At 38.5% G+C, this 26,602-nt stretch overlaps 1 protein-coding gene across 2 annotated transcripts in view; it reads left to right on the forward strand.

Moving 5' to 3' along the window:
• plxna4 (plexin A4) overlaps nucleotides 1-26,602 on the forward strand; it is a 201,461-nt gene that overhangs the window by 89,891 nt on the left and 84,968 nt on the right. For both annotated transcript variants that reach the window (XM_084111368.1, XM_084111369.1), the window contains exon 4: nucleotides 22,504-22,635. In XM_084111368.1, coding sequence (XP_083967494.1) covers nucleotides 22,504-22,635 — 132 coding nt within the window. The remainder of the gene's footprint in view (nucleotides 1-22,503; nucleotides 22,636-26,602) is intronic.

The following is a 26,602-nucleotide window of genomic DNA, read 5'->3' on the forward strand; positions in this document are numbered from 1 at the left end:
AAAATTATAATTGCCTATATTATACTGAATATAAGTGGCCTTGCCTCAATTTAAGCCAATGAAGATGTAGAAACTGGAAGAATAAATGATTTGTCAGAGGAATGAAGAAAGCAACCTTCGTAATTGTAGCATGAACTACAAAGTACAACATTGGCTTTTCAGAGTAATGGCTGCACACTGACCTTTAGTAACAATAGGGGTGAGATGAACCACCATCGTGATGTTGATCGGTCACCACCGGTCCACACTCTTTATTCCTGCTATATTTATTGCACATTTTTGCAGTGTTGTCATCAGAATTAATAGGGAGACCCTGCATGTAGGCCCATGAGTAATAACAGTGCATGTTTACTGTGTGGACAGTAATTAACCCCCTGAGTGAAAGAGATAATTTCAGTGTAATTACAATTCTGTGTAATCAATTTATTTCTGCACTCCTTTTTGCTGTGCTGAGGCAGCCAAACAAAGCCAAATGTGTTGCTCACTCTCTCCTAATTACAAACATATCCAATTAATTACACACAAACACTCTCTCATCTGACTAGACAGACAGAGGGATAGGCACATGTACAGACATACAGTCCTTCTGTTATAGGGATGATAAACAGAGTTAAACAGATATGTCTTGATTAAAAGCACATGCATGTCGCCCCCATGTACGTTTGATGTGGGGGACGTTTGTAAGCCCACAGATCTCTGCTGGATCTAACAGAAAAGCAGACGCACAACACACACTGTGACAGATCACTCACGTACTTTAGATGTCCTCCTTATTCCTGCTGTGTTTCTGTCCTCCCTCCTGCTGAACACACAAAAATACATACATGTACACACAGACTGCACCATACCCTCATTATCATTTTGAAATTAGGATTAGATCAAATGGAGCTTTTAGCAGTTTAACATTGGACTTTGGTGCTCATGTGGGCAGTTTGAGTTTGGCTTGCTTTATTTCCTAAACTAAATTCTTACTAAATTTCCTTTTTTTCTCCATAATTTTTTGTCCTCTTTTTTATTGAATCTGTAGATAAAAATAAACAATACCAAAAATAGACATTTTAGATGCAGCTTGCTATGTTAGCACCCTCATTTCTATGCACCTGAACCATACTATAATTATTCTCCAGTATGTGTTCCTAATTCCCCCATGCATTTATGATAATTAGCACATCTTTGAGTAAATTAAACATGATGTCCTGTGTGGATAGTACCCTCTAGAGACCCCTGCACCCCAGTGGCTGTACATCCCAGCGGGAGCTGGCCATCCGTCTCATACTGCAGCTGGCTGGGACATGGCCTGCCGGGGTCACGTGGGAACTGCGTTAAGAGCTTTAACCGCATATGTGCCATGTGTGCCGAACCGCTCCGACAGGCCCAGCTCTGCATAAACTCACCCAGCACAAGCACTCAGCCATGATGTTACACTGCTAGCAGGAATTATGTAACAAATACCACTGCAGCCTTGAGACTGCACTCACCATGCTCACTTCCTTCTCTCTTTCTCACTCTGATTCATGTGTGCTCTTTCATCAACTCTTTTAAAGGATACCTTTTAATTTAGGCAAATTTTGGTTTGTGATCTGTTGAGGTCTTCTGCCACCCCCAGCTCAGTTAGTTAATGGCTAACCATCTTGAAGTCTTTTTTTAAAGTTTTTGATATGTAAACCTTTAATAAAATGAGAAATAATGACGGCTCAATGTTCTGTCCGATACTGATCCCAGCTACTGTTGCCATGGTTACCACCTCAGGCCATTCGACAAAGTAAAAATAAGCACTCTGACTAATTTGTTGATGTACTGTGGATAATTAAACTGTTTGAAAATGTTGTTAAAACTTAATGTGAAGAATGACAAACTTGCTTTTAAGACCTCTATCCTTACAAGTTGACTACTTGTAGGGGTTCAAACTGTAATTAAACAGTTTGGGTGGGGTAACCATCACAGACTTTGTGGGGGACAAATCCCCTCCAATATTCAAAATAGTGGTTAAACTCATAATTTTTTTTATTTGTTCCTACCCAATCACAAATATGTGGTTATATCTTGCCCAAAACCCCCAGTAATTTGCACCTTGATCTCTGAGTCTCTTTGATTCTCTCTTTCTCTCATTTTTCTTTCTCTCCTCTTTCCAAATGTACTTGTTCTTTGTCTATCTGGCTATCCCCCTGCTTTATCCTGCCTCTGTCTGTTCATCTGTCTGTCTCTCTGGCGGGAAAGTTTGCAGTTATCTCATGAATTAATAAGACCCTAAATCAGTGGCTTGGGCTTTTATCCTATTTTTTCATTCATCTGCCTATTATCTACAGCCGAACAATTGTATTTGGATTTTATTAAGTGTGTAAATCAGTGCTGAGCTCTCCCACTACCCAAGCCTTTTGTTTTTTAAACACAAACTTTCTCATCCCTTATCTGGGCCAGTGCCTACACTAATTAAATTCATGATGATGCTATCCGACTGGAAAGTGTTTGACTTGAAATTGCTCCCTGGTTGTTCTTTTGGTTCTAGACTGCTCTAGTTTAGGGCCGACTCAGTCTTTGACTCATCATCTGTGCTCAGACATGCAAGATGCAGATTTATAGAGGTGTAAATTTGTCTGTATTCATTCATTCCTTCATGCATTCTGCATCTCAAGTTCAGTAGTCACTGACCCATTCATTGGGAAGTTGGGCCTCTGCCCTTGGGCTCTGCGGTGAATGCCATGGAGAACCAGTCACACTCGCATTTTCTCTGCCTCGGGGTTTGCAGTCGTCTCTCAGCCAGTCTTCATCACCAGACGCCTACCGTGAACACTGACTTTTGCCTGTCAAGGCCCCCTGTGCATTCATAGTGCTCTCGCACCACAAAGGAAAGGCCACAGCCAAGCATCTCTTTGTGAAGGACTCGTTTTTTTCACACACAAAAAAAGTCTCATTTCAGTCCCGTTCTGAAGCGTGGCTGTTGAGGTCAGTCAAGGTTATTAGCGCCTTTTGAATGAGATTATCCATGCATTCTTTCATCAGCAATCAAAGGCTCCAAGACTAGATGGAATCTTTGGAATTCTGATTCTCCATTATTTGCCGAACACTAAACAAGCCTCTCAAACGCCCCTGATGAGTGGTACCTCTGAATGTGCAATGGAAAGGCCTCTTTCCGGCCCTCATTTGAGAATGGGACTTTTTCTGTCTGTTATTTCTAGCTTTTCAAGATATTGCTTTGAGAAATGTACTGTGGCATCAAGATCGTCTTGGTAAAACCATAAAGTGGATGCAAAAAATCTCTACCCTCATCTCGTCTTTCACCTTTGATTTCACTGCTCACTTTCAGCGTGACTCAAACATTAGATCACACTGTTCAGACTGTGACTGTGATTAATTAATATTTACATGAACAGCCTTTGTTATTGAGATTAATGTATTGGTAGTGGGTGTTTCTCATGGTTTTGTATTACTACTACTACTACTACTACTACTACTACTACTATTATTATAAATTGATATGGGAAGAATATTCAGATAAAACTCAGAATATTCAGAAAAACAATTTAATAATAAATATTCTTATTCATTTTTCAAGTTGTTATCTGAATGTCATAAATATTTCATAGTTTTGAAATCTGTTGTTTTGTTACGCTATTTTATAACACTACTAAAAATAATTTTCTTATCTATTGTAATATATACATTTATTAAAATATACCATATTATAATAATAATAATAATAATACAATTTTGTCCATATGTATTTTTTTATTTATTATCTTTAATAGATGCTACTATTGATAACAAACAATAAAAATGTAATGGGCTGCGCCATCTATCTGCATATATCATAAAGCTCATCCATAATGGTTTCAGAAGGTGTTTTCCATCAGAGGTCATAAATTGTGTCGTACTTCAGGGCTGTGCGTCCCCTCCACCCCTGGTGTCTTCTGGTTCAGAACGTATCAGCTGGGAGGCACAGGGCAACTCTGCTTAATAATTTACCCTGCCATTCCTCTCCTTACCCGCAGTTACACAGTCGACTGACACGGGATAAAGCGGCTCATTAAAATGCTAAAGAGTTTCAGGGGTTTGTCATGGAGCAGGCCTTGTGCCTATGACACTCATGAAAATAGCAGGTTGGGGCCTGTTGGCTGGTCTGAAATCAGTTTTGGATTCTCTTATATTGGTTAATATACAGTAATGGGGAGAGATTGAATTCCAGTTTAAAGTTTTACCTGTATAATGCTGCCTAACATAGATCTTCTCATATGAGTCCGACAGTGCACTCTGTTTGTGTGTGTGTGTGTGTGTGTGTGTGTGTGTGTGTGAGTTGATTCCCCCCGTTTGGGTTGTTCATGTGTTAGTAAAGGAACATGTATTTTCTATTGAAATAGGAAGTTTGGGTGAGACATTGAAGGGTTCGTCCCATGAGTAATCAATATTCACAGTCCCCTTTCCCTGAAGAGAAAGACAGAAAAATTTAAATGTGTTACAAGTGAAATTGTCGATGTTTAGCATATAGATGACCTCAAAGCTGGATTCAAACTTACTTTGATTCTATGGGGTCAGTAAAACCACATAAAAAGCCATTAAAAAGAGATTGTTGTCAAGGTGCATTAACAGTCTGAACACAGATGACGTGGCATAGGTCTGGTCCAGGTGTTTTGAGTGCAGGTGACCTGTGTGTAGAGCAGTTGAGGAGAGACCGAGGTCATGCTGACATAGACAAGAGGAGACATGAGTGAAAGCCGGCCATCTGTCTACCTATAACAATCATTTAGAGCCTTCAGCTCTCAGCTGAATATCTGCTGGCTGCTTCTCTCTGAGCTCCTTGTCTAATAGCTTTAATGTAAGTTAGCACTGAACTTGTGCGATTTAAAGCTTCACTTTTTGTGGAACTGCCTGTAAATCTCAATTTGGTTTTTCCTTGTTTGTATTGTATTAGGTATTTGTATTCTTTTTAGAGGTGTTTGTTCAAAGGTATCATCAATTGCTATCATTGGCTCAGCAGTTTGTACTGCCATCTGCATTAGGCCAAGGCTAAATGCACATATGCTGTGTGCCTGTTGGCACAGCTTATGCTTGTTTCAGTAAAAATGTTTTGTTCATCACTGTTTTTTCCCCCAGTGCCCTGATGCAGATATTTTTTCCATTGTTGCTGCTCTTACGTAAATTGTTATCTTTCCAATTAGCCTTTTTGTAAAATCATAACCAATACTCTGCTTGCTCTGTTAATGATGATGCCACATGTTAATGTAGGCCTATTAATTTATTAAACTATAATTTCAGCTCTATTCCACCAAGTTTATAGAAAAAGAACAGGAAATAATTTAATAGTAGTTTTTAATCACTTTCAGAAAGTGCTAATGCTTTTAGTTTGTTTAAAAGCGCTGTGCTTGAATTGATTTTTTTTTTTAACCATTTGTTTTTCTCTCCACTACATCATGGCAGAGGGATAAGAAATTGAGGGTTGTGTTTAGAGAAGTTGAATGAAGGTCCATAATTTGTCTACGAGGCCTGGACTCAGCATTGTTCAAACCAGCATTGCATTATGGGTAACAGTTTAGTATTAACTCTCCATGTAAACCCCATAACATAAATGAGATGATGTATTTAAAGTTAATTTCAAGTCTAGAAACCTGGTGTTTCTGTTTGTGTGTATGTGTGCATTAACTTGACTATAGTTTGAGTACAAAATTGTCTTAAGTGAGCTAAATTTTTCAGAAATCTTCCCGTGTTGCAAACTCATGTAATGAAGTCACTGGAGAGCATGTGTGTTTGTGTGGGTGTGTGTGTGCTCAGAGGTCCTAGAAGACACACAAGCTTTTGCAAGCTTTGGCAAAGTTCTGCGCTCTCTCCACAGCTTCTGTCTGTGGGTACAGGGGCGCCCCGGCCTGCCCAAGCCCTGCAGGGTTAACACTGTCTGGGCTTGTCATGCTAAAACAACTATGTGCGTGCACACCATTACAGCTTTAGGCCCTACCAGCTGTTTAGAACCAATGCAGACTCTAGACTCTTTCTCACACACACACAAGCATGCACAAGCATACCTGTATACATAAACATAAGAGACATGCAAGCGAATGTGGGATGAGCCCTATGATTATTGATGTTGCCTCCGGACATTCCAAGGTGGGATGTTAATACGGCCCTTTATTAAACACACAGTACCTTCAATCACACTCGGTCATCCAGTTGTCCAACTGCCAGCACTAATAGTTACAAACAGCTCTAGGGCAGCTCTAATTAAATTTGTGATGTTGTTTGTAAATTGTCAGCATCTGCTAAAACATGCTGTATTGGTCTGTTCACGTTTTCGATTGAGTCAGTTTTCTGAAACGCATATAGTCTGTGTAGAAATTTGTTATCTGACAGATAAAATCCTCATTTAACTTTAACGCTTCAGAAACTTCAGAGAACGCATAGGCTACTCCTTATATTTTTGAGAATGACCAGCTTATATTAGACTAAATTGAAATCACTAAATTGAAATCCAAAGTTTACTCTAAATCAGTACTTAAAACACTAAACTTTACATTTTGCAACCAAAATCTTTCAAGAACAGATTTCTGGCATATTTAGTTTTTATTTGAAAATTCTTGCTGGACTAAGTTGGTCTTTTCAGCAGGGTATACACTAAATCCTGTCATTATGGCTCTTGATGTGGCCAATCTTATGTTTTATTAGCTTTCATACGCTGATGTAAATTACCCTGAGTGAGTGTGAAAGGTAGGAGTGTGCCAGCAGATTTATAGTTAAGTAATTTTACTAACAGAGCTTTGAAATATGTTTAGACAGTTGAGGGAAGGACCGTTAGCTCCTCTTATTCCCAGCTCCCTTTATATCTGTTTTTTTTTTCACCTCACTTTTTTCCGTCACTTTTTTTTTTTTAAACAAACAAGTGCACGGATAAAAAGCTTCCAGGAATGCTGGCAGACATGAGTGCTTTACAGTAATCTAACCTGAGAAAGATGAAAGCCTGCAGGGAAGTGCAGAACTCTCTCTCTCTCTCTCTCTCTCTCTCTCTCTCTCTCCCACTGTATGGTGTGAATGTTTTTTTTTTATGCAAGTATTTTACATTAAAAACACACACAATTTTGGTTGATGTGATTCCAGTAATGTATTTATTTAGTTAGTAAAGTGTTTTTTTAAGTTATTGTTTATATTGTTATTTGAATGGTTGTTTTATTTGTGCATTAATTTTTTAAGATTTTAAGTATATCCTGACCATAAATGTAAATTTAGGTAGGGCAGATTCTGGGTCTTAGCGCTTTTGTAACATTTTGTAAGCTTTATACTCTAATCGCTGAACACACACACACAACACTTTTGGCAGAGGTTGCGTTATTCAGCCTGAGAGTGGCGTGCTAATGTTGATTGACAGGCTTCAAGTTCACACGGCATATGCATAGAATTGTAGTATTGTAGTATTTATTGCCTCCCAATGTTGTTTTCAAATATTATAAGTTGTGCAGGAGTTCCAGTGAGGAAAAGAAAGTCATGTCTGTTCTCAAACAAAACAAGCACAACAGAACTATAAAAGACTATTCACATGAGGACATTTAAACGAAAGGATTTATACGTTCATTGATTTTATACACTCCACATAGGAATAACAGACATGCCAACTAGTTACTGATTATTACAGACTAATATACACATAGCTGAAGCAGATTGAAGTCATCTTGCTCTGGAGCGAGGTTTACGTACTGTAAGGTAACGTGAAAATAAGCAGAGCAGCCTTAAATCTGACCCAATTGCTCTCAATTAGAGCACGCTGAAGTTCGATTTTTCACCACAGATTTACATTGTAAAACTGTGGGGCGCTGTAGAGCTGGACAGGGCTCAGGCACCCACTGCCCCGCTTGGTATCATTCAACATGCCTGCTGAAGCCATATGTTAAATTTGAATATATCCTGCTCACTTTCTGACTTAAAATCAGAATAATATTTGTTGCAGAATGCTGAACACATTTACAATTTGTTATTGATTCAGTTTATGTAGAGGTCTGTGATTTGGATGATTATTTTATTACCTGCCCTTACAGATGAGCCGTGGCTGAGTAATATACTGTTATAAAGATATTAAGCAAAACAACTTTCTGGATAGATTGACTGAGAAAAAGAAAAGAAACAAGAGGAGGAGGACAGGAAATGGACTCCCGACAGTTCCTGTTCCCTTTTCTAATTGAAACCGCATGAAAGGATTTCATATGGCTGTTGACAGGCACAATCTCTGATCCTCTTTAGACTTCTGTCTCTGTGGGGAACAACCCATACCCATCTCTCCCGAATTAAAGCTTTACGCTTATAAGAGCTGTCTTTCAGATTATATAAACACACACACACGCACCTTTCTCTCTCCGTATTTATTGCGGAATAGTTTGCCTTGTCACTCAGACTTGCTGTACAAAGACAACGCCTGCCAGGTCTCGCTCTTTGCTCTTTGATATGTCACCATGCAGAAAATGATGAGGGAACGCACATATGCTCACAGATAAACTCACTTACCCACCTACTGTCACTGTCACAACTTGGAAAAACTGTTGTTTTATCATCCTTGCTGCATTAACCTCTGAGTCACAAACATGAACAGAAATCAGAAAGCATATTCTCTATAGCTTCTGTTAGTTTCATATACATGCTAGTGTTTAGTGGTGTTGTGGTTTACATTCTGTGTGTGATTGAGAGAGAGAGAGAGATCTCCCCAGGCTCATGGAGAGTGCAGATAGCTAGTGACAGAGCACTGCTGTTAAGTGCCAACACTTCTCTCAGGCAACTGAGAATCCGTGTTTCAGAGCTAACAAGGCGTAATACAACCTTCACACCTACAGACAGAGAGAAAGAGGGATGGCCTCACACCTCTCAGTGGATTTGGATGTCCGGGAGTTGATGCAGTTAATAACGGCAACGTACAGTATAGCCTAAGCTATAGCAGAGCTTCAGTGGCTGCCATAGACAAAGTGATAACATGACTGTCTAAGCAGCCATCTAAGGCTTTGGAAAATATATGGTCAAAATGAGCTTTAGGTAAATAAATATGCAATGAATGCTTTCATGTTCACTTTGTAGCAAATGTTGTACTTTACCTGGAAGCTCATATGGATTGATGGATGGAAACATGTTTACAGATATTTTATATCTCCTTTTTTTTTTACCCATTGGTAACTTTTTTTCTGCTTTAGAATAAACCTCACTACATTTTATTAGATTTACTGGTAACACTTTACAATAAGGTTCCTTTATTAAACATTAGTAAATGTATTAACTAACATGAACTAACAATGAGCAATACATTTACTACTGTTTTTGTAAATCTTTGTTAATGTTAGTTAATGAAAATAAAGCTGTTCATTGTTTGTTCATGTTAGTTCACAGTGCATTACCTAATGTTAACAAGATTTTAATAAAGTATTAGTAAATGTTGAAATTAACATTAACAAAGATGAACAAATGCTGTATAAGTGCAGTTCATTATTAGTTAATGTTAACTAATGTAGTTAACTAATGAACCTTATTGTAAAGTGTTACTGATTTACTGATATAAAAAAGTCTTGCAAAGCAGACCTTCACATTTGCATCAATATATTGAAAGAGCAAACTCCACCCCTGCCGCTTATTTTGCAGCCTTTTGTAAGATCTGGTTCATTTTGAAAAATTAGGCTATTCAATATCATACGGATCACTTGTTCATTTACTTTTAAAATAAATACTAAGACATCTGAATTTTTGTGGCAAGATAATATGCCTTAACTAATGAGTGTTAATCTCATAATGTTAGTTAATGTGATAAATTTGTAATTGAAGCTTTTAATTTTATTACGTGTTAGCTTTTAATTTACAGTTTTTAAGGCGATGGATCGTTGATGTGAGTTGAATATTGTTTAAAGAAACAAGTTGTCTTTCTGTCAACTACTGTATTATACCTGAGATCTTTCTCACAAACAACATGTGTGAAATATTAATTATGGTATTTTGATTTATTGCATACCTGTTGGAATGTTATATTGCTCACCAAATAAAGATCGATTCACACAGGATGTGTTCTTGTAGCCATCTGAAGTTTTTTTTTCTTTGTAAACAGTCTAGAAGAACATCTTTGACCAGTGTGGTGTGTCACTTTTTTAGACACCATCTGAAGTTAAAAGACGTTCATGTTTAAAAAATATGCAATAAGACATCAGCATTCAGTTTTAATCTGTTGCACTGTCTTGCTGTTTTTAAATGCAAGAACAACTGAGTGAATTGCTTCTAAGAGAGATTTTTATCTGAGTACCACAGAAAATATGATTGGATGGTGCAGATCAATCAACCTACAGTCATTTTAAATAATTCTCATTTTATTACACCAATTACACACTGATCCAGAATCAATTCACCTCACTTTCTCTGTGTAGTGTGTGTGTGTGTGTGTGTGTGTGTGTGTGTGTGTGTGTGTGTGTGTGTTTTAGCAAGACAGAAATGAGAGAGAGGCAGACTTCAGGGCTTTAGGGACGGCTCAGTGGTAACTGGATCAGCGATCGGGTTCTGGTCTGGTGACTGTTTCTCGTCTGGCCTCGGCTCTTCATGCATTATTCACACCTTTAAGGACTGTTTTCACTCATCCCTCTTTCATCCTCCCTTTCACCCTTCTCTCTGCTCCCTGAAAGGATAAAGAGTGCTGTCACACTCCTGACTTCGTCTGACATTTTCTATTTCAAAATCTGTTTCATCCTTACTGATAAGTGGATATTTTATATCCAATGCAATTTAAAAACACATCTTTTGATTCAGTTAAAGGTAGGGTAGGTAGGATTTTTCTAAAAAAAAAACATTCCAAATTTGTTTAAACTGTCTTTATATACCAATACATAGTTAAAATATAAGTACTCTGAAAAAGAGAGTATAAAAATCGAGTGTCTGTAGACCTCTCACGACTGTTGTAAACACATCTAATTATTTCCATTCACTCCACCCCTCCCTTCTGGGCTCCTTCCAAAGCCACGCCCCCAAAACACATGAACGCGCGACGCCAAATGCTCAGGCTCAGGAAGACGCATTTATTTACCTGAGACTAGTGCAGAGGAAGGAGCGCAGTGGATGCAGTGACATCATGTCAGAATCACATGTAATAAAATACCTAACTTTATCACTAGAAATATAAACAAATAAGATGGCTTTTAGTACTCACTATCAAGCTAGCATATCGATACTGGTAAAGTTTAAAATATATTTTGTTTGATTCGGTAACGAGCTATATTTAGGCTATAGGTAACGAGCTATATTCATAAGGCAAAGCTAAAAACAGGTTGCATTGATACACGTTTTTCCATTACCATCAGTTAAACTGTGATGAAGGTGAATTTCGTGTAAAAGTCATAACATATACGGTGTTTTGCATGTAAGAGTTTACATGATGAAAACATTGTTGACTCTGATGAGGACTAACGTTACACTCCGGTGACAAGTACCGCATCGTCGGTTCAAGGACAGGTCCGGGGTCGAGGGCGAAGCAGAGGAGGTCGTTCAAGAGTGCGGGCAACCAGGGTCCGAGGAAGTAGTTTTTGCCTTGTTTGCCTTCGCTGACTGCATATGCAGGTGCTTTGAATTTTGAATGCTCTTTCTCTCTGCCATAATTTTACTCTTCGTAGGTTCCGCGCCTCTCTTGCACTCCCCTCAAATCAAACGGGTGCGCGCGCATATGGGCAGATCTAGCAACAGTGGTGGTAGCCATGGTTGCGAGAGTGAGTGACAGTCGCCCAAACCAATCAATTGTTTCGTCCCGGCTGGAAATAATGAGCTGTGTTTATTGCAGATTAAAAGGTCTACAGTCACTCGATTTTTAAACTCTCTTTTTCAGAGCACTTACATTTTAATTATGTATTGGTATATAAAGACAGTTTAAACAAATTTGAAAAAAAGTTTTTTATAAAAATCCTACCTACCCTACCTTTAACCAAAAAAAGATTTATTCCATTTAACTCAATGATTTGTTCAGGAAATCTTTTTGTAGATCACATTATTGTATCAGTAAATAATGACCTGCATGTTTTTTTGTTAAATTGAATTAAATAATTCACTGAACCGATTCGCTCAAAAACAGTTGTTGTTCAGAGACACAAGTCTTATTCTGGATTATTATTGCTATTTATAGATCTATTATTACTCATGACCACAAGAAAAAGTAAACGGGAATGATTTGATCTCTTAAAAGATCCATTCATGAACATTGATTCACTTCAATGTAATGTCATTTCCTGTCCAACTTTTGGGTGAAACCTTTGTGAACATGCAAACTTTTAGCTTGTAGTCTAGATCCTCATGTATTAGACAAGTCTGAAGATTAATTTTTTGATCGTGCCATACTGAAGCGATGCTATTATTGGTCCTTGCCTTTATCAGATTTTCACATGAAGACACACACACTCTTTACCTGTTGCGTCTCTCTGCTCTTCTGTCCCATTGGCTTGTTAGCTGCTGTGAACGGAGTGACATTGTCTGTTTCAGGTCTGCCATTGTAAAGCTAATTGTGGGGTGTGCGTGCGAGAGTGGAATCAGACCTGTTGTTTTAGCTGTCAGAGCGTCTATCATTTGCTGAAGTGCCGCATGAAGCTCAGAAAGGGGGAAGTGTCAGGTGTGTGTATGTGGTACGACAGGGAGACTGACATACTCTGCAGGAGTCTATCAGCATTGCTATTTCAGTTAATCAGCCCACTGTGTCTGAATGCATCCTTGAATCATTCCTGAGCTTTTCAAAACAGTTCAGAATACCCATGCGAGTATATTATTTCACTTCAAATGGCAGTTGTAACTTCCATAAATAGAAAGCACAACTTGTAACAAGTAAAAGATATACCCTCAAGCTTTGTTTTCTGAATTATGTCTGTAAATGAAGTACTTATTACTTTTGGAAGGACAGAAATGCTGATTATAATCAAGTCTATATATCAGGCAGTGAAAGTTATTACATTTTGTAGAAAAAAAAATGTAAATTAAAAAAATAAAAAATTAACGGATGGATCATTTCAGATCAAGGACAACTATTAAGAAAGTAATTATGATTTAATGTGCTCTTACTGAGAGGTTTGAATGCTGTTTACCTGCTGAGTAGTAGCAATCCGAACAGCCCCAAACCCCTAGCAGCTCAAACAATGGCCTCTTTTTACCGCTAAAGACCATAGATCCCTGAGAAAGAAATGTCTCTATGTAACTCTATCAGCATCTGGTCTACCACAGCCTCAGCCTGCCAGACACTACAGACTGGGAGAAAGGGAATTATTGTTACAGGATAGCATTGTTTGTCACTCTATCGTTTGGGTGCATTTCAGATCGCATTTTGTGAGCTTTTGCTCATGCAAGTCATCTGTTTTGACAAAGTGTGCTCACACATAACATTCAAAAGTGCAGTAATGTTCAATAGGTCAGTAAGATATATATTATTTTATTTTTTCAAAAATGTATCATTTTAGTTAGCAAGAACACATTAAATTGATCAGTGACGGGGAAGACATTTGTAATGTTAAAAAAGATTACATAATAATAATAATAATATTTTTTATTAATCCTTCTCCTCTCTCCATTCTCTCTTTCAGTTTTAATGTGCTGCATCTTAAAAGTTCATTATATGTGGAACATAAAAACCATTGGTGCAACATAAACATAATGTTGGCTAATTCACCATATGCAGCCTTTATTAAGCTCCGTTCAGACTGACAGTGATGGGAAGGTGTGCAGAGACATTTCTAATAAAATATCTTAAGGTGATGGATCACATGAGCCACCTTTGGAAGTTACTGCATCATATGGCAGCTCATTTGCATAAGGTTAAACATTTCTAAGCTTTGTCGAGTCACTTGACACACCCACATCACATTGCCACGGGTCGCTGTCAGTTTGAATAGCCTTGACCCATACCACACATGGACAACTATGTTTCCCAGAGTGTGTGTGTTTGTGGCCACTGGGCGTATGTGTGTGAATAAGATAAAATGGAAAGAGTACAGAAATAATTTATTTCCCAGCTGGAAAAATGGGGCTGATGGAAAATAGGTTTGTCTCCTTTCTGCAGGTATTTGTTTCAGATAAATTACTTCATTTAAAAATTCCAGCGACGCCCCGTCTGTTTCTCCACCCTGCAGTGACTATAATGAGGAGCTGGAGTGAGAGAAAGAGCTGTATTAAATAATGAATGGCGGTATTGACGGCTGAAAATAATACACGGTGAAAGCGGTAATAGTGGAGGGTTTTTAAAAGATGTATGCAGAATAAAAAACTGAGTTTTCCTTGTTAGGGACTGCCACGTTTTTCCATTTAACCATACGGATTAAAGTCAACATGAAATGACATTCACAAATCATTTCAATTCTACAATGTGACGCTTTTCCGCTAAATGTCGGAGCGACGCTTGATTTTATCCATTAGGAATTGATTGAATTGTGAAAAGTGTGTTTAAAATATCTTATAAAGCTATTCCCTTTCCAAAAAAAAAAAAAAAAAACTAGTAAAATACACCTGTTGATCGAAACTTGAAGGGAAAGTTCACCCAAAACTGATAATTCTGTCATTTACTCACCCTTATCTTCCAAAGCTGTATGACTTACTTTCTACAGTGTAACACAAAAGCAATGTCACTGTTTTTTGGTCCATATAATGGAATTCAGTGGGGTCCAATGTTTTGGACCCCATTGAATTTCATTTTATGGACAAAAAACATTCTTTATAGTACTTTTTTGTGTTCCACAAGAGAAAGTCTGTTTGAACGACAGCTTAGCACGAGATGAGGGTGATTAAATGATGACAATCTTTGCACGTAATATTTCTGTAAGTGGCCTTGATGATATCAACTAAAAAGAAATAGTGCATTTTGGTCATTGCAACGTAAACAAAGGATTACTGAAAAAACAATGTGTGTGTGTGCTGTGTTTTTCTCTTTGATGGATGTGGAGAAGTCTGAGAGCTTGTGCTGGTCAAGCATCAGCCCAGAGCCCTCGCCGCCCGTGACTGAAGAGCCACAGTGAGATGTCTGCCTCTCAAAATAAGGGTGAAGGGGGGAAAAAAATATCCAGTGCTACTCAGAGCAGCCAACAGGCCATGAGGCCTCGTTTCAGACTGAATACACTGAGAGAATAAAGCCTCAGTCTCTGATATAAGAGAGAGACCCGAAAGAGGGATAGAGTAGAAAATGGAGAAGAAACAGCATGTGGCCCAGAGGTCACATCTAACCTCAGATTAAACCAGGAACACCCAGTGGGAGAGGATGAGAGAGATGAGTATGGAGAGACAGGCAGAGGAATACTGTGGAAATTGATGCATGAGGTGGGTTTTAAGGGGCTGATGGGAATGAGTGAAGAGATGGCGAAATCATGGGTGACGTGAGGCGAGAGAGAAATGGAAATGGAAGCGAGAGAGCTGAAGAAGAGTGGGTGAGAGGAGGAAGCATGGGTGATAAAAGTAGAGAGGAAGAGGGGAAAGATAGACGGATGAAAGGTCAGACTCGTAGACACCCTGGAGAGAGAGTGAGAGGGGAGTCCTGTCTGTCACACAGGAGGAGAGCGGGGCCGTCCTGCAGACACCCGTCCCCTTTACTTGACTCCACACATAGACACGGCCAAAATAACCTCCGCTCTGCAGGGGAGTATTTGAGCTTAAAATACTAATCCCACAATATTGAAATGAAAACTCTTTTTATTTTTTGTTTCATACCATATGTGGCCACAATGTATAAATGGATCAATGACATACTGTTTGTGTGTCAATAATAAATAAAAGGATAAATCTTTTAAAAATTGACTTTAAAACGCGTGCCATGTCTCTGGACGTAATTGCGTAAAAAAGTAATAACATATATTATTTATAAATTCTTGTCTTGTTTTCATTGGTTCTGTTTCTTTTCATGAGTCATGTTCTCATTGGTTTATTGTCTTGTTATCAGTTCTGTCTTTTTATTGATTCACGTTCTTTAGTTCTAACTTGTTATTGTCTTGTGTTTCCCCTTGTCCATATATTTAAGCCCTCATGTTTGGTATTGTTTGCCTATTCTGCTGTTGGTAAGTCAAGTCAAGTCCACGTTTATGTTCTTTTTTTAAACAAATAATAGATATGGAAAGATAGGGAATAAAAATTGGAAATAGAATGGAATAGAATAGAAAAAGGTTCTACAATCAAGCAAAACAAAAATTCAGTCAAGTGTCAAAACTTTTGCTGGTAGTCAATACATGCAAAATCACAGTTTGGATCTCCAATTTTAGGCCCCCGTTTTTGTATGCACAGTAGTTCTGTGGAAAGACTGCAGAGACGAGAAATATGATGGACACGCTCGCAACATTTCCCCACCAGACTCCCGTGGGTAATATCTCCCTCTCTCTCTCTTTCTTTCCCATTGCGATGGGTTTTTAACAGTTAGAGCAGTGTGATCCCAGCTCTCCTCTCTGCGGGACTGCAGGGTAAAAGAGGTGACAGAGAAACTTTCGGCCTGCTAATATCACTTCCATCCTCCCTGCAGCCAGTGCAAGCCCTGCATATAAAACACACCTTCCTCAAGCAGAACGGGGACATTTTTACATTTCCAACATCGCTAAAAGCTAAAAGATTCGAAGTTCATGCAAACTGAATGAGAGTTCAACACAATTACATAAAGGTTAACTACATTATGAGCAGGGAAACAATGGCTTAAATTGTGTATTCATGTCCTACAGTGTGTTATGGAGCGTTAAATGAGAAAATGAATGTTAAAGTTTTTAAGCCAACTTAAGTTCAGACTATGTTGGTCTTGAGCTGGTGTGTTTAAAAGCTTTAAGCTTATTTGGAGGCCTGTTGTTGAAGAGTAAAGTTAATTTGGTTGGTGATGACATTGCCGCAATCAGTGTGTCAGAGCAGGTTTGTGCCGCACTGTTAGAGCCCTAGTAATTAAAATCCTGCCGCGGTACCGATCCGCTGATTGCAAAGAAGAAACCGGAGGGACAAACGGATCAGGAAATCTGATTAGGTCTCTCCTCTGCAGGGTTCTGCCTGTGAGCTCCCTGAGACATCGGGGCCTGGCTTTGTACACGCATGCACGCACACGTGTTTTGCGGATCAGAGCTTTTCAACAACCTCAATCTCATAACCCGGCAACCAAAACAAAGCCTTTCTCTCTTGTGAACATGCCGTCTTGCTGGGCACAACATGTTTAGAGCGGAACAGGTCCATGTCTCGTTCACTCGTTAGTGACAGAAATGCCATATCAGAAGGACCAGTTGCCTGGCTGCGGCGCTATACCTGATGATGAAGCCGTCTGATGGTTTGATGTGTTCTTTTGCTAACAGAATCACTCTTTGCACTTGTGCTTGTAGAAGATGCGATTGTTTGGCACTGGCACTTTTATTTGCACGCTCAATCTATGTGTTTTAAGCATCCAGTGCAGTAAAGGAATTATGCAAAAAGGCCCTCAAAATTAGTTTTCAGCTGCCAATAGTGCCCTATGCACTGAAATGGAAAAACTCTGAACCGTAAACTTAAGTTTTGCGCAATTTTTTGATTTTATGCTCTATAGAAGCAGCTAAATCAAGGTGACTATAAAATGCTGTGGAAATGAAATTATATAAAAGCTATACCACACTTAGAAACCATTTTAGAAAGATGAATGTTTTGAGATTATTATTTTTTTTTTGAGAATGTGTTTATATAAAAATAAAAAAGTGTGTATGTGTATTATGATTAAAAATCATATCTAATTTTATATATACACATTGTTCAACTTCAAGTTGTACAGCATTTCATGTTTTTATACACTGCCCAGCTGAAAAGAAGAAAATGGATTATTATGGATTATAAATGGATATTTATTTGGATTTAAATAGGCAAATGCTTAAGAGCCTATGATTGGATCATTATTGCAGTGATTATTTTTCTAGCATGTTACTGTATATGTTTGGCAACAGTTCTTTTAAACCTAACTGATGCATTGTGTAGCTTTTCATTTCTTGACCATGTAGGGACATTTTTTTCCATCAAGAGGTGCATACATTTTTGGTCAAGATCTTGTATTGAAAATGCAAGTCAAGCACTCTGTTAAGTCTACTCCAGCACATCCCAAAGACTTTCAATGAATTTCAATGAACACATATATTTTACCTCATTTGTGAGCTAAATGAATAAATGTAAATGCAATCAATTTTTATGTTTAATATAGCACTCCACAGGCACGAGTGAATTTGGTCCTAAATTTGTTTTCTGCAGTCTAGAGACCCTGACCACAAAAGTCTTTATTCCCCACTGAAATCATCTCATTTCTTTATTGCCTAATACTTAGTGATAACCATGACACCAGACAATGGTTTTTCAGGACATGATCATCTTTAATTCCCCAGCTTAGCGTCAGCCCATTCAAGTTCATTTTGCAAACCCAGTCGCCTTCAGCTAAGTATTGATGTTGCAAAATGGGAATTTGCAGTTTTCTTTCAGCATTGATTGACATTAAGAGACTTCCCAGTCCACCCACTCTCGCTGTTTACTACAGCACACTCCGACTCAACCAATGGAGGCGTCGAAAACAAAGCAAACCTTTCGTTCCACTTTCCTTGTCTATAGCAGGCTGGAACACGTCAAGATCTCCCAGTGCGTTAAGAGTGCTGATGTGCAGGTTCTATCTCAAACTCTCTCAGGGGATTTGACTCAAAAAAACAGAAAACAATCTCAACGTCTTGACACAGAGTCACTCACGGTAGCGAGGCCGATCTGCTTACAGATGTCGACACGTGCAGCTCTATTTTTGTTATAGTTGGGGTTTGAATGTCATAGATCAATATCTGTGCATCAGAGTGGCTCTTGCTTCTAAAGGAACTCTCGAGGGAGCGTCAGCACACTGCCTTAATCGTAGTGGCCTTCACCCAAACACTGCCTGGTGTCTGGTGTCCCACGAGTTTGTACTGTCAGCTCTGTTGAAGTTATTTGTAGTTTTCTTTTGTCACAGCACTTCAGTGACTCAGTGCCTCTTCTCAGCTTTGTTCTATATCAGTGTAGGCTCGTTCTGAGCCGTAATGTAATGGGCAACCAGAAGCATCCCGTGTTCCATGGCGAACAGACTTCTGCTCTCTGTGTGAGTGGTGTATTTGTGGCACCGCTGTTGCCCTCGCAAATGGGGAGTGTGGGCTATCTCACACTCATTTTAAAGGAAACAGAAGGAACACCTCCCAAGTGACTGCAGCTTGTGGAAGAAAAGCTCACTGAAAGATCACAAGACTTGCTATTGCCAAGGTTAAATTTAGGGTTTGTAAAGAGTTCTATCGCTTTTTTCCTCTGCAAAATGCTTAAGTTAACAGCAAGCTTTTGCAAGGGCTGCCTTGTGCCTGCCGGTGCAAAAGTAAAGCGTCCTCCTGAGATGGGGGCTTACATACTTATGCAAAATTTTTCTGAAGTCAATGGAAAATGCTAGATAGAGAATAAAAATCTGAGTTTGAAAGGGCAGCCATCACTAGTCGGATAGCACAGGAGTGCCGATTGAAAGGAGTTTGATTGAGTGGGGATTGCATGATGTGTTTATACTTTGCATTGAAATGTACCACAATGGAAAATATTTCCATTCAAATCAATAAATAAATGCTCCTGAATTTTTGTAGGCAGGCAGTTGTATAAAAATTACATTTATATACATACTACATAACTATATATATATATGTATGTATGTATGTATATGTAAATCAATGTAATTTATATTATTATTATTATTATTTTCATTATTTAATATTGTTATCATAGTATTATGAATCAAACAAGGTTAAATACACTTACAAGACTAGTGACAACATGAATCCAGAAAGAATTGCATTATTTTTTTAAATCAAGTTAGTTTAAAGAAAGCTCTAAGCTAACCTAAAAGGATTCAATAAAATAAAAAGATTTCAAGAAAAATGTTTCACATACATAATGACAAAACCTGCTTGGTAAATATTCTGAGTGGAAAAGTGATACATTTCTGTATTCATCATCTACTATAGCTGGAGGGTAAAAAATTAAGGCTCTTCAGTGAATAAGATGCAGTTTTGGGATACCACACCTAATAGTCTCCAACTGTTTTAGTGAATTCATGCCACAGTTTTTGAGAATATAGTCTACTACACCATCAGTCTTAATCTTTAGTCATATCACTGGCCTGATACCAGGGCTTAAGATGAAGTTGTTTTGAACCAGAGGAAATTGCAGTTTCCATGGATGCTGGGTAGAGTCCTGCCCACATTATGAAGCTGCAGAGCTCCTGTGGTTATGGCCTCCTTCATCACCTCTCCTTCTGTTTGCTGTTCGCTTGGCTGATCTTAACTAGCCTGCCATTCTCTACTACACTGCCCTATGACAGTGTGATGCTTTAACCTCTGATCTATATCAAGTGTTACAAATGAGCAATGCTGTGATATTAACTTCATCATCCTTTTTCATTCATATACTGAATAAAAAAAAAAAAAATATATATATATAATACTAAAAGCACTTTTATCATGCATAATCGAGTGACCTTGATGTAAATTCTGAAAAATAGCTGTTAACCATCAATGTTCTTTGTAATTTAACCCCACATATTGTCTCACATGACTGGCCACTGTTTTTACAGTCCATGGCCACTAGGTGGATGTTTTGAGACACTGCAGTGGTTAGTGTGTACCTGAGGTCCCACAGAGCACAATGCATGGAGCAGAAATGTGCAGGCTTACTTCTACTCCAAAATGAAATAGTTCTTCTATTTTAAGACAGTCTGCAACAAATTGTAATGGTAATGCATTATAGAAGTTTAAGTTTTTTAAGTTTTTTTAGTACAAACACAGAAAGTGTGAAATTGAGGGTGAGATAACAACAACTGTATAAATGGTGTCAGAGCCATGGCTTTGAACTGGAATTAAATCTAAATGATTGTGTGATTCACAGATTAGTGGTGTAATCCAATCAGGATTTAAAGAATATAATCCACTTTATTGATATTGAAATGAAAGGGAGAAAAGTATATTGTTTTGTTCAAGGCTTAGGAATTCAGCAGTTTATAATCATAAAATAAAATATTGATAATACATTAATAAAAACTGATGTACTTTAGGACTAATGAACTGCTGCTTGAGGGCCTCTGATAGTCCGGTGTTGCTCTGTTGTCTTGTGTATTTTATGTATATTAGCATGTTGATTTAGCTGCTTCTTTTTTCTTTTTTTCTTACTCTATCTGTGATCAGATACTCTCCTATTATTCCTCCGTGCTAACGCTAACAGACATGCTAATAGTCATCCCCTTGGGCTAATTTGTTTATCTACGGTTGTGATAATGGCCATCCCTCCAGTGATCTGTCGGACCACTCCATGTATCTCTCTCGGGGCTCGACCGGGGCTTCGCAAGCCCTCCTGCAGTTCATTCTTCCACTGTCCACACGCTGCCATCCCAAACACTGCAGTCCTTCCTGGCCGAAACCCAATCCCTGCCAAATTAACCAGCCCTCGATTGGAGAGATTAGATAACCTTCTTGCTGAATAAGGCTTTGCCTCGTGTGAAGGGTTTTTGCTTTCTTTCGCCCCTTTCCCTTCTGTTCTCTTCTTTTGTTCTAGCGCTTTTTTCCTTTTTGTTTGTGACCCTCAGCATACAGTACAAGAAGCCCCTGAGAAAGTGAATGCAAAGCCAAAGGGAACACTTAAACTTTACAGAGACTCAGAGAGGGACTTTTTGAAGTGGTGCCACAAAATTATTTTATACGTCTCTTGTGGTAAGATGATCTTAGGCTGACAGGACTTGCGGTCTGATGGGAGTCCAGGCCATAAACGCAGAGATAAAACGGTTTATTCAGATAGGAATCGACATGATACCTCCTAAACTGTTTAGTGTCAAAAAGGGAAGGGAAATAGCTCATTCATTCTTTCATAATGGGTTATCAGGTGTATTGTAATGTGTAATGGCAGGTATAAAGACTTTAGTTCTCACAGGGCCCTTTAGTGACTGTGTTTGGTTGGAAGATGTAGTCTGGAGGGAGGCTAGGGTTATATCTAGACCAGAACAGAGTGTGAGTGTGCACTTTTGCATCAGCAACAACAGATGTTCAGATATAGTCATGAGACCTCCATCACTGCAGTCCAGCTGTGTGAGAATGTTACAGCTCTCTGCTGAACCTGCAATTTATGGCACGTAACGTCGCCTACAGCTGTCTAACAACTTAACAACTCTTTTCCCTTCCCCTCTGCTTTACTCTGGTTGTGTTCAAAATCAACCTTATTCACCATTCCTTACATTACTTCACTAATATAGTCCACTTGAAGGAGTGAATGAAAATGTGTGAGTGAATTCGAACAAGTAAGTGAGTTCGCCGGAAAGACTGCCTCTTTTAAATAGTTTATGCTTGCTGTTAAATGATCATTTGAAACTTAGCAAACTGGCAGCTCCAGTAGTAATGAAAAGATTTATCTTGAACTCTGTCATGGAAACTAGCATGTATAACCTTAATTAACTATTTAATAATCAATTAAAAAGGATGGGTGTGATTTTGGACACAGCCTCTGTCTCTTTCACGTTACTAACGTATGAATGGTCGAGTAACACAGTGTCTTTATTCTCTCTCCTTTCAGATTCGGGTAGATGGTCCTACCTATGGTGCTTTGCAGTACGAAACCATCCAGGTGGTCGACAATGGGCCGATCCTGAGAGACATGGCCTTCTCTGCCGATCAGCACTTTGTGTATGTGATGTCAGAGTCACAGGTGAGTCACTGCTGCCATTTGCCCAAAATGCATCAGGATTTATGCAGCACATGTAAGCTGGGAAAGAGTGAGCGATAAAATTATACCAGAATTTGTGGGTTTCACTTACTGTAATTTTAGCCTGAGAGATGCGCTTGGACAGCCAAAGAGAAGATAGGACATTTCATATTATAAAAAGTGACAGGTGATGGTTTAGTGGATTAAATTTTCACTCACTGTGTCAAAAATACACACACAATTTACACATTAGTATATGCCTGCTCAAAGTGTCCCAATCGGTGTAATGGAGGAGATTTGGCTCTGTCCCTGATATCTTTAGCACTACTGAAGCTTGTAAATGTCGAAATCAGAAAAACACTGCATGCACTTAGTGCTGTAAAAACATCCCAATTCAGATAACCTGTCATCAGGCCTTTTCTTGTGACATAAATAATGCTTTTCGAATTACCCAGTATAGCGTTTTATGCCACCTATGTCCAGGTCCTACACAGTCCTACACTGCTTATCATGTCTGCTGCATGAATCAAGATAACACTTAAATTGTTCTTAATGTGACAATTAGGTGTTTTAACCTTTGACCTCTGACCCCTAGATGAGGTGTTCTCCATTCTTTTATATTACCCCGAACACCCTTGTCTGCACTTATCATCTGGATTTAAGGCTTTCAGTTCTCTCTCTCTTACACACACACATACTTACAAACGGTTAAAGAATCCCAATAGTTAGTTTGAATATCAAGGCAAATTCAAGCCGACATTTTTACCCACAAATCCTTTTACTTCAATACACTGCTTCTGTAATGTCACACTCTCGCCTGAAAGCGGATGGTCAGGCAATGTCACGATTTATAGCAATGGCAATAAATCTGAAATCTCATTCAGTAAAATCCACTTCACTAGCAGTGAGGGTCAGTGGACGGCGGCATCCTGGAATTTGAGGCACAGCTCAGGTAGAGCTAGTCAATCACATTGGCTGGACACAACTTGTAAATTGCCTAGTCTGCAAAAGTTACTACTGGATAGTTTTAGAAATTGTGTTTGGACACACTGCCTGTTTACAGCTGAAGGTGTAGTCACATTTACCTTTATTATGACTGGATTTCACTCGTGAAAATTCACATTTTAATTGGAATCCATGTGATCAGGATTTTTTAGCTCATGGCAAAATATTTCCCAATGCAGATTTTGAGACTGATTCAAGCTGATCACTACAAATTGACCAACAGAAAACAGCTTACACAGAAAATGGGTAAACCCGAAAACTGAAAACGAGAAAGTGACTTCTGTGTGAGCTGTTCTTCACACATGGCTACACTATTGACAATAGACCTTTTTTGCTAAGTGACCTCACCTTGACTCTTACACCAGAACACAATATTTCCTACATCTTAATGATTTGCCACATTAATTCAGATGTTAAACTAGAATCCAGGCAGTTTTAGTCACTCTCACCAACTTTAGCTATGCTGTAAACATAATTTAAGACAAGTTGAAACTCTGGTTTAAAACTAGGCCATGATCATCTACTCAAGTCTTATGGGAAATGAAAGATGGTGTTTTCTTTGACGTGAATAAATACCAGAGCTGGACCTGTGGTGTTCTGCCAGTGAATAATCTCACCCTGTTGCAATTAGCCTATTAGCCCAGTTAGAGAGTTGTCGTCTGGTTTCTGTTTAGTCCCAAACATCAGGGGATCACATCTACTGGGGAATCATGCATATATTTAGAAGCTATTTAGTGAACATGCATTCTCTCATCCCACCTGTATATCTTTCCCCCCTCCAGCACACATGTACACACATGCACACTGAAAGATTTATTCTAGTTTGCGTTAAAATTTAATGATCTATGATGTAACACAATGCTTCTTGCATCACTAGCACCACTGCTGAATCTACAGCACTACAGCAAACCAAATTATATTTCACCTGAGTTGTGATCTTGAATGAATGTGAAATAAAATAATGCCAAAACTGTGTTATACTTGTGGCTGGACATAAACAGTGTGAATCACAGAAAGACTCACAGGTTGTCTGTTTGAATAATTCTATTGAAACTTTCACTGAATTTTCCAGTGAACTGCTTTATTGCTTTGATAGTTTTTAATATATTTGCACAGATTCAGATCTCACTCAGACTCATTTCTGTGTTTACATTTTTGTTTGTTTTGCTGTGAATAACAGAGACATGCCATTTTTTTGGCTTGCTTCTTTGTCTTAGTCTCTCTCTGTCTGTCTATCCCACTCTCACAGTTTGTCTCTAGCTCTGTGGTTGAGATGTCCGCATTAATATTTATGACTGATAACAAAATGCAGAAATTCTCATGACTGTTTTTGTGGTTGAGCCTAGTGCATCTGCTCCGCTCTCACTCTACACACACACACGCGCACACACACACACACACACACACACACACACACACAAACCTTCACCACTTAAAACATTTACCCTTGTGTACCTTAAACTCTTTCACACGTACACTTTCACTGTATACTGTACACTCAAAAATAGTAAAGCTTGGGGGCTGCTTGGAAGTTCAGCATGATACACCCGTGACTGCTCTTTTTGTATTAATAATAATAGGTTTAGTAAACTGGAACATGATTTTTTTTCCCCTGTATTTACTGCCTACATCCCAGATTTAGTGTATACTAGAACAATCATGAGCACACGCTGTCATATAAATTCCCAGCGGGAGAGCGGAGCAGGAAAAATAAGGACAGTAGGTCGATAATCTCCTGCTGGTCCAGCCTTAAAGACAGAGTGAAAGAGATAGAGGGAGGGAATGTGAGGGATTAAGAGGCAGGGAATGATAGTGTTTGGGAGCTGAGATGGTCTGGGTTATCTGTGTGGTTAAGGCTGATTGGTTGAACAGAGCTCAAGTTTTGCTGGGTTCGAGAGCCCATAGTGCCCCTTACGGAGTCATTGCTGAGATCAGCTGTGAGTACAGCACTGATCACGGTTCCCATGAAACCAGGCCTGTTGAGGTTATACTGTATGAGCCGTCTGATACATGAAGTCCACTACTGTAAAATGTTTTTATTTTAAGATCTTATGTTAAGTCACCTTTGACCCAGGACCCTAATTCTATATGGCGGTCTTTATATGCCACAGTCAACAGTTAGTAACTTCAACTTTGTAGAATTATGGGTAATGTAGTTTTTAACCAGGAATTATAAACCATTATTTACAAAGAAATCTCCACCAGTCATAGAATCGAAAGCACATCATGCCAAAGCAACTCTTTAGCGCTCACCCACTCCCATGAAGCACTGCAAATGATGTAACGGAGTCTCCCTACGCTCTCTAACTTCTTAAATATATTTGTATATACAGTATGTATATTTTGCCAAAAAATGTAAATGGTAGCTCTACATACATAATCAACATATTCTGGTTTGGGATGATTCATGGTTTATAATACTTTAACAGAGACTTTATAAAAATATCTATGTTAAAAAAAACTTCCGAAACCAAGGCCACCGAATAAAAGTGGATACTGTTGGATACTATTGTGGCTTCTGACGACATAATTAAAAAATTCTAAATTACTGACAAAAGTGGTGCATTAAGTATGGCACTTTTGAAAAAATGGTTGGAAATTATATTCTTTCAAATACAATCTTTGAACTAAAAAGAGACATGTACAGTATATAATTCATGCAGAAAGGTGACACACTTGGATAGATATATTTTTTTTTTTAATGAATTAGAACCAACGTTGGACCGTTATTTTTTTTACTGTAAATTATAAGGTGACTTAATTTTTTGCTTCCTTCTCTCTCTGTCTCTTTCTCTCTCCCTCTCTTACTTTCTCTTTCTAATTAATCCCCTGATTATCCCTCTAATTAAATCTGGCTACTTTCCTGTATCATTTTAAACAGCAAGATAAATGTCTTTTTAAGGAAAGGGGCCAGACTGTCTGTTGAGAGTGATGCAGATTACAGTTATCAGAGCTTACAGCTAAT

The sequence above is a fragment of the Abramis brama genome (assembly GCF_963993115.1).
Source record: "Abramis brama genome assembly, chromosome: 4".
Taxonomy (NCBI): domain Eukaryota; kingdom Metazoa; phylum Chordata; class Actinopteri; order Cypriniformes; family Leuciscidae; genus Abramis; species Abramis brama.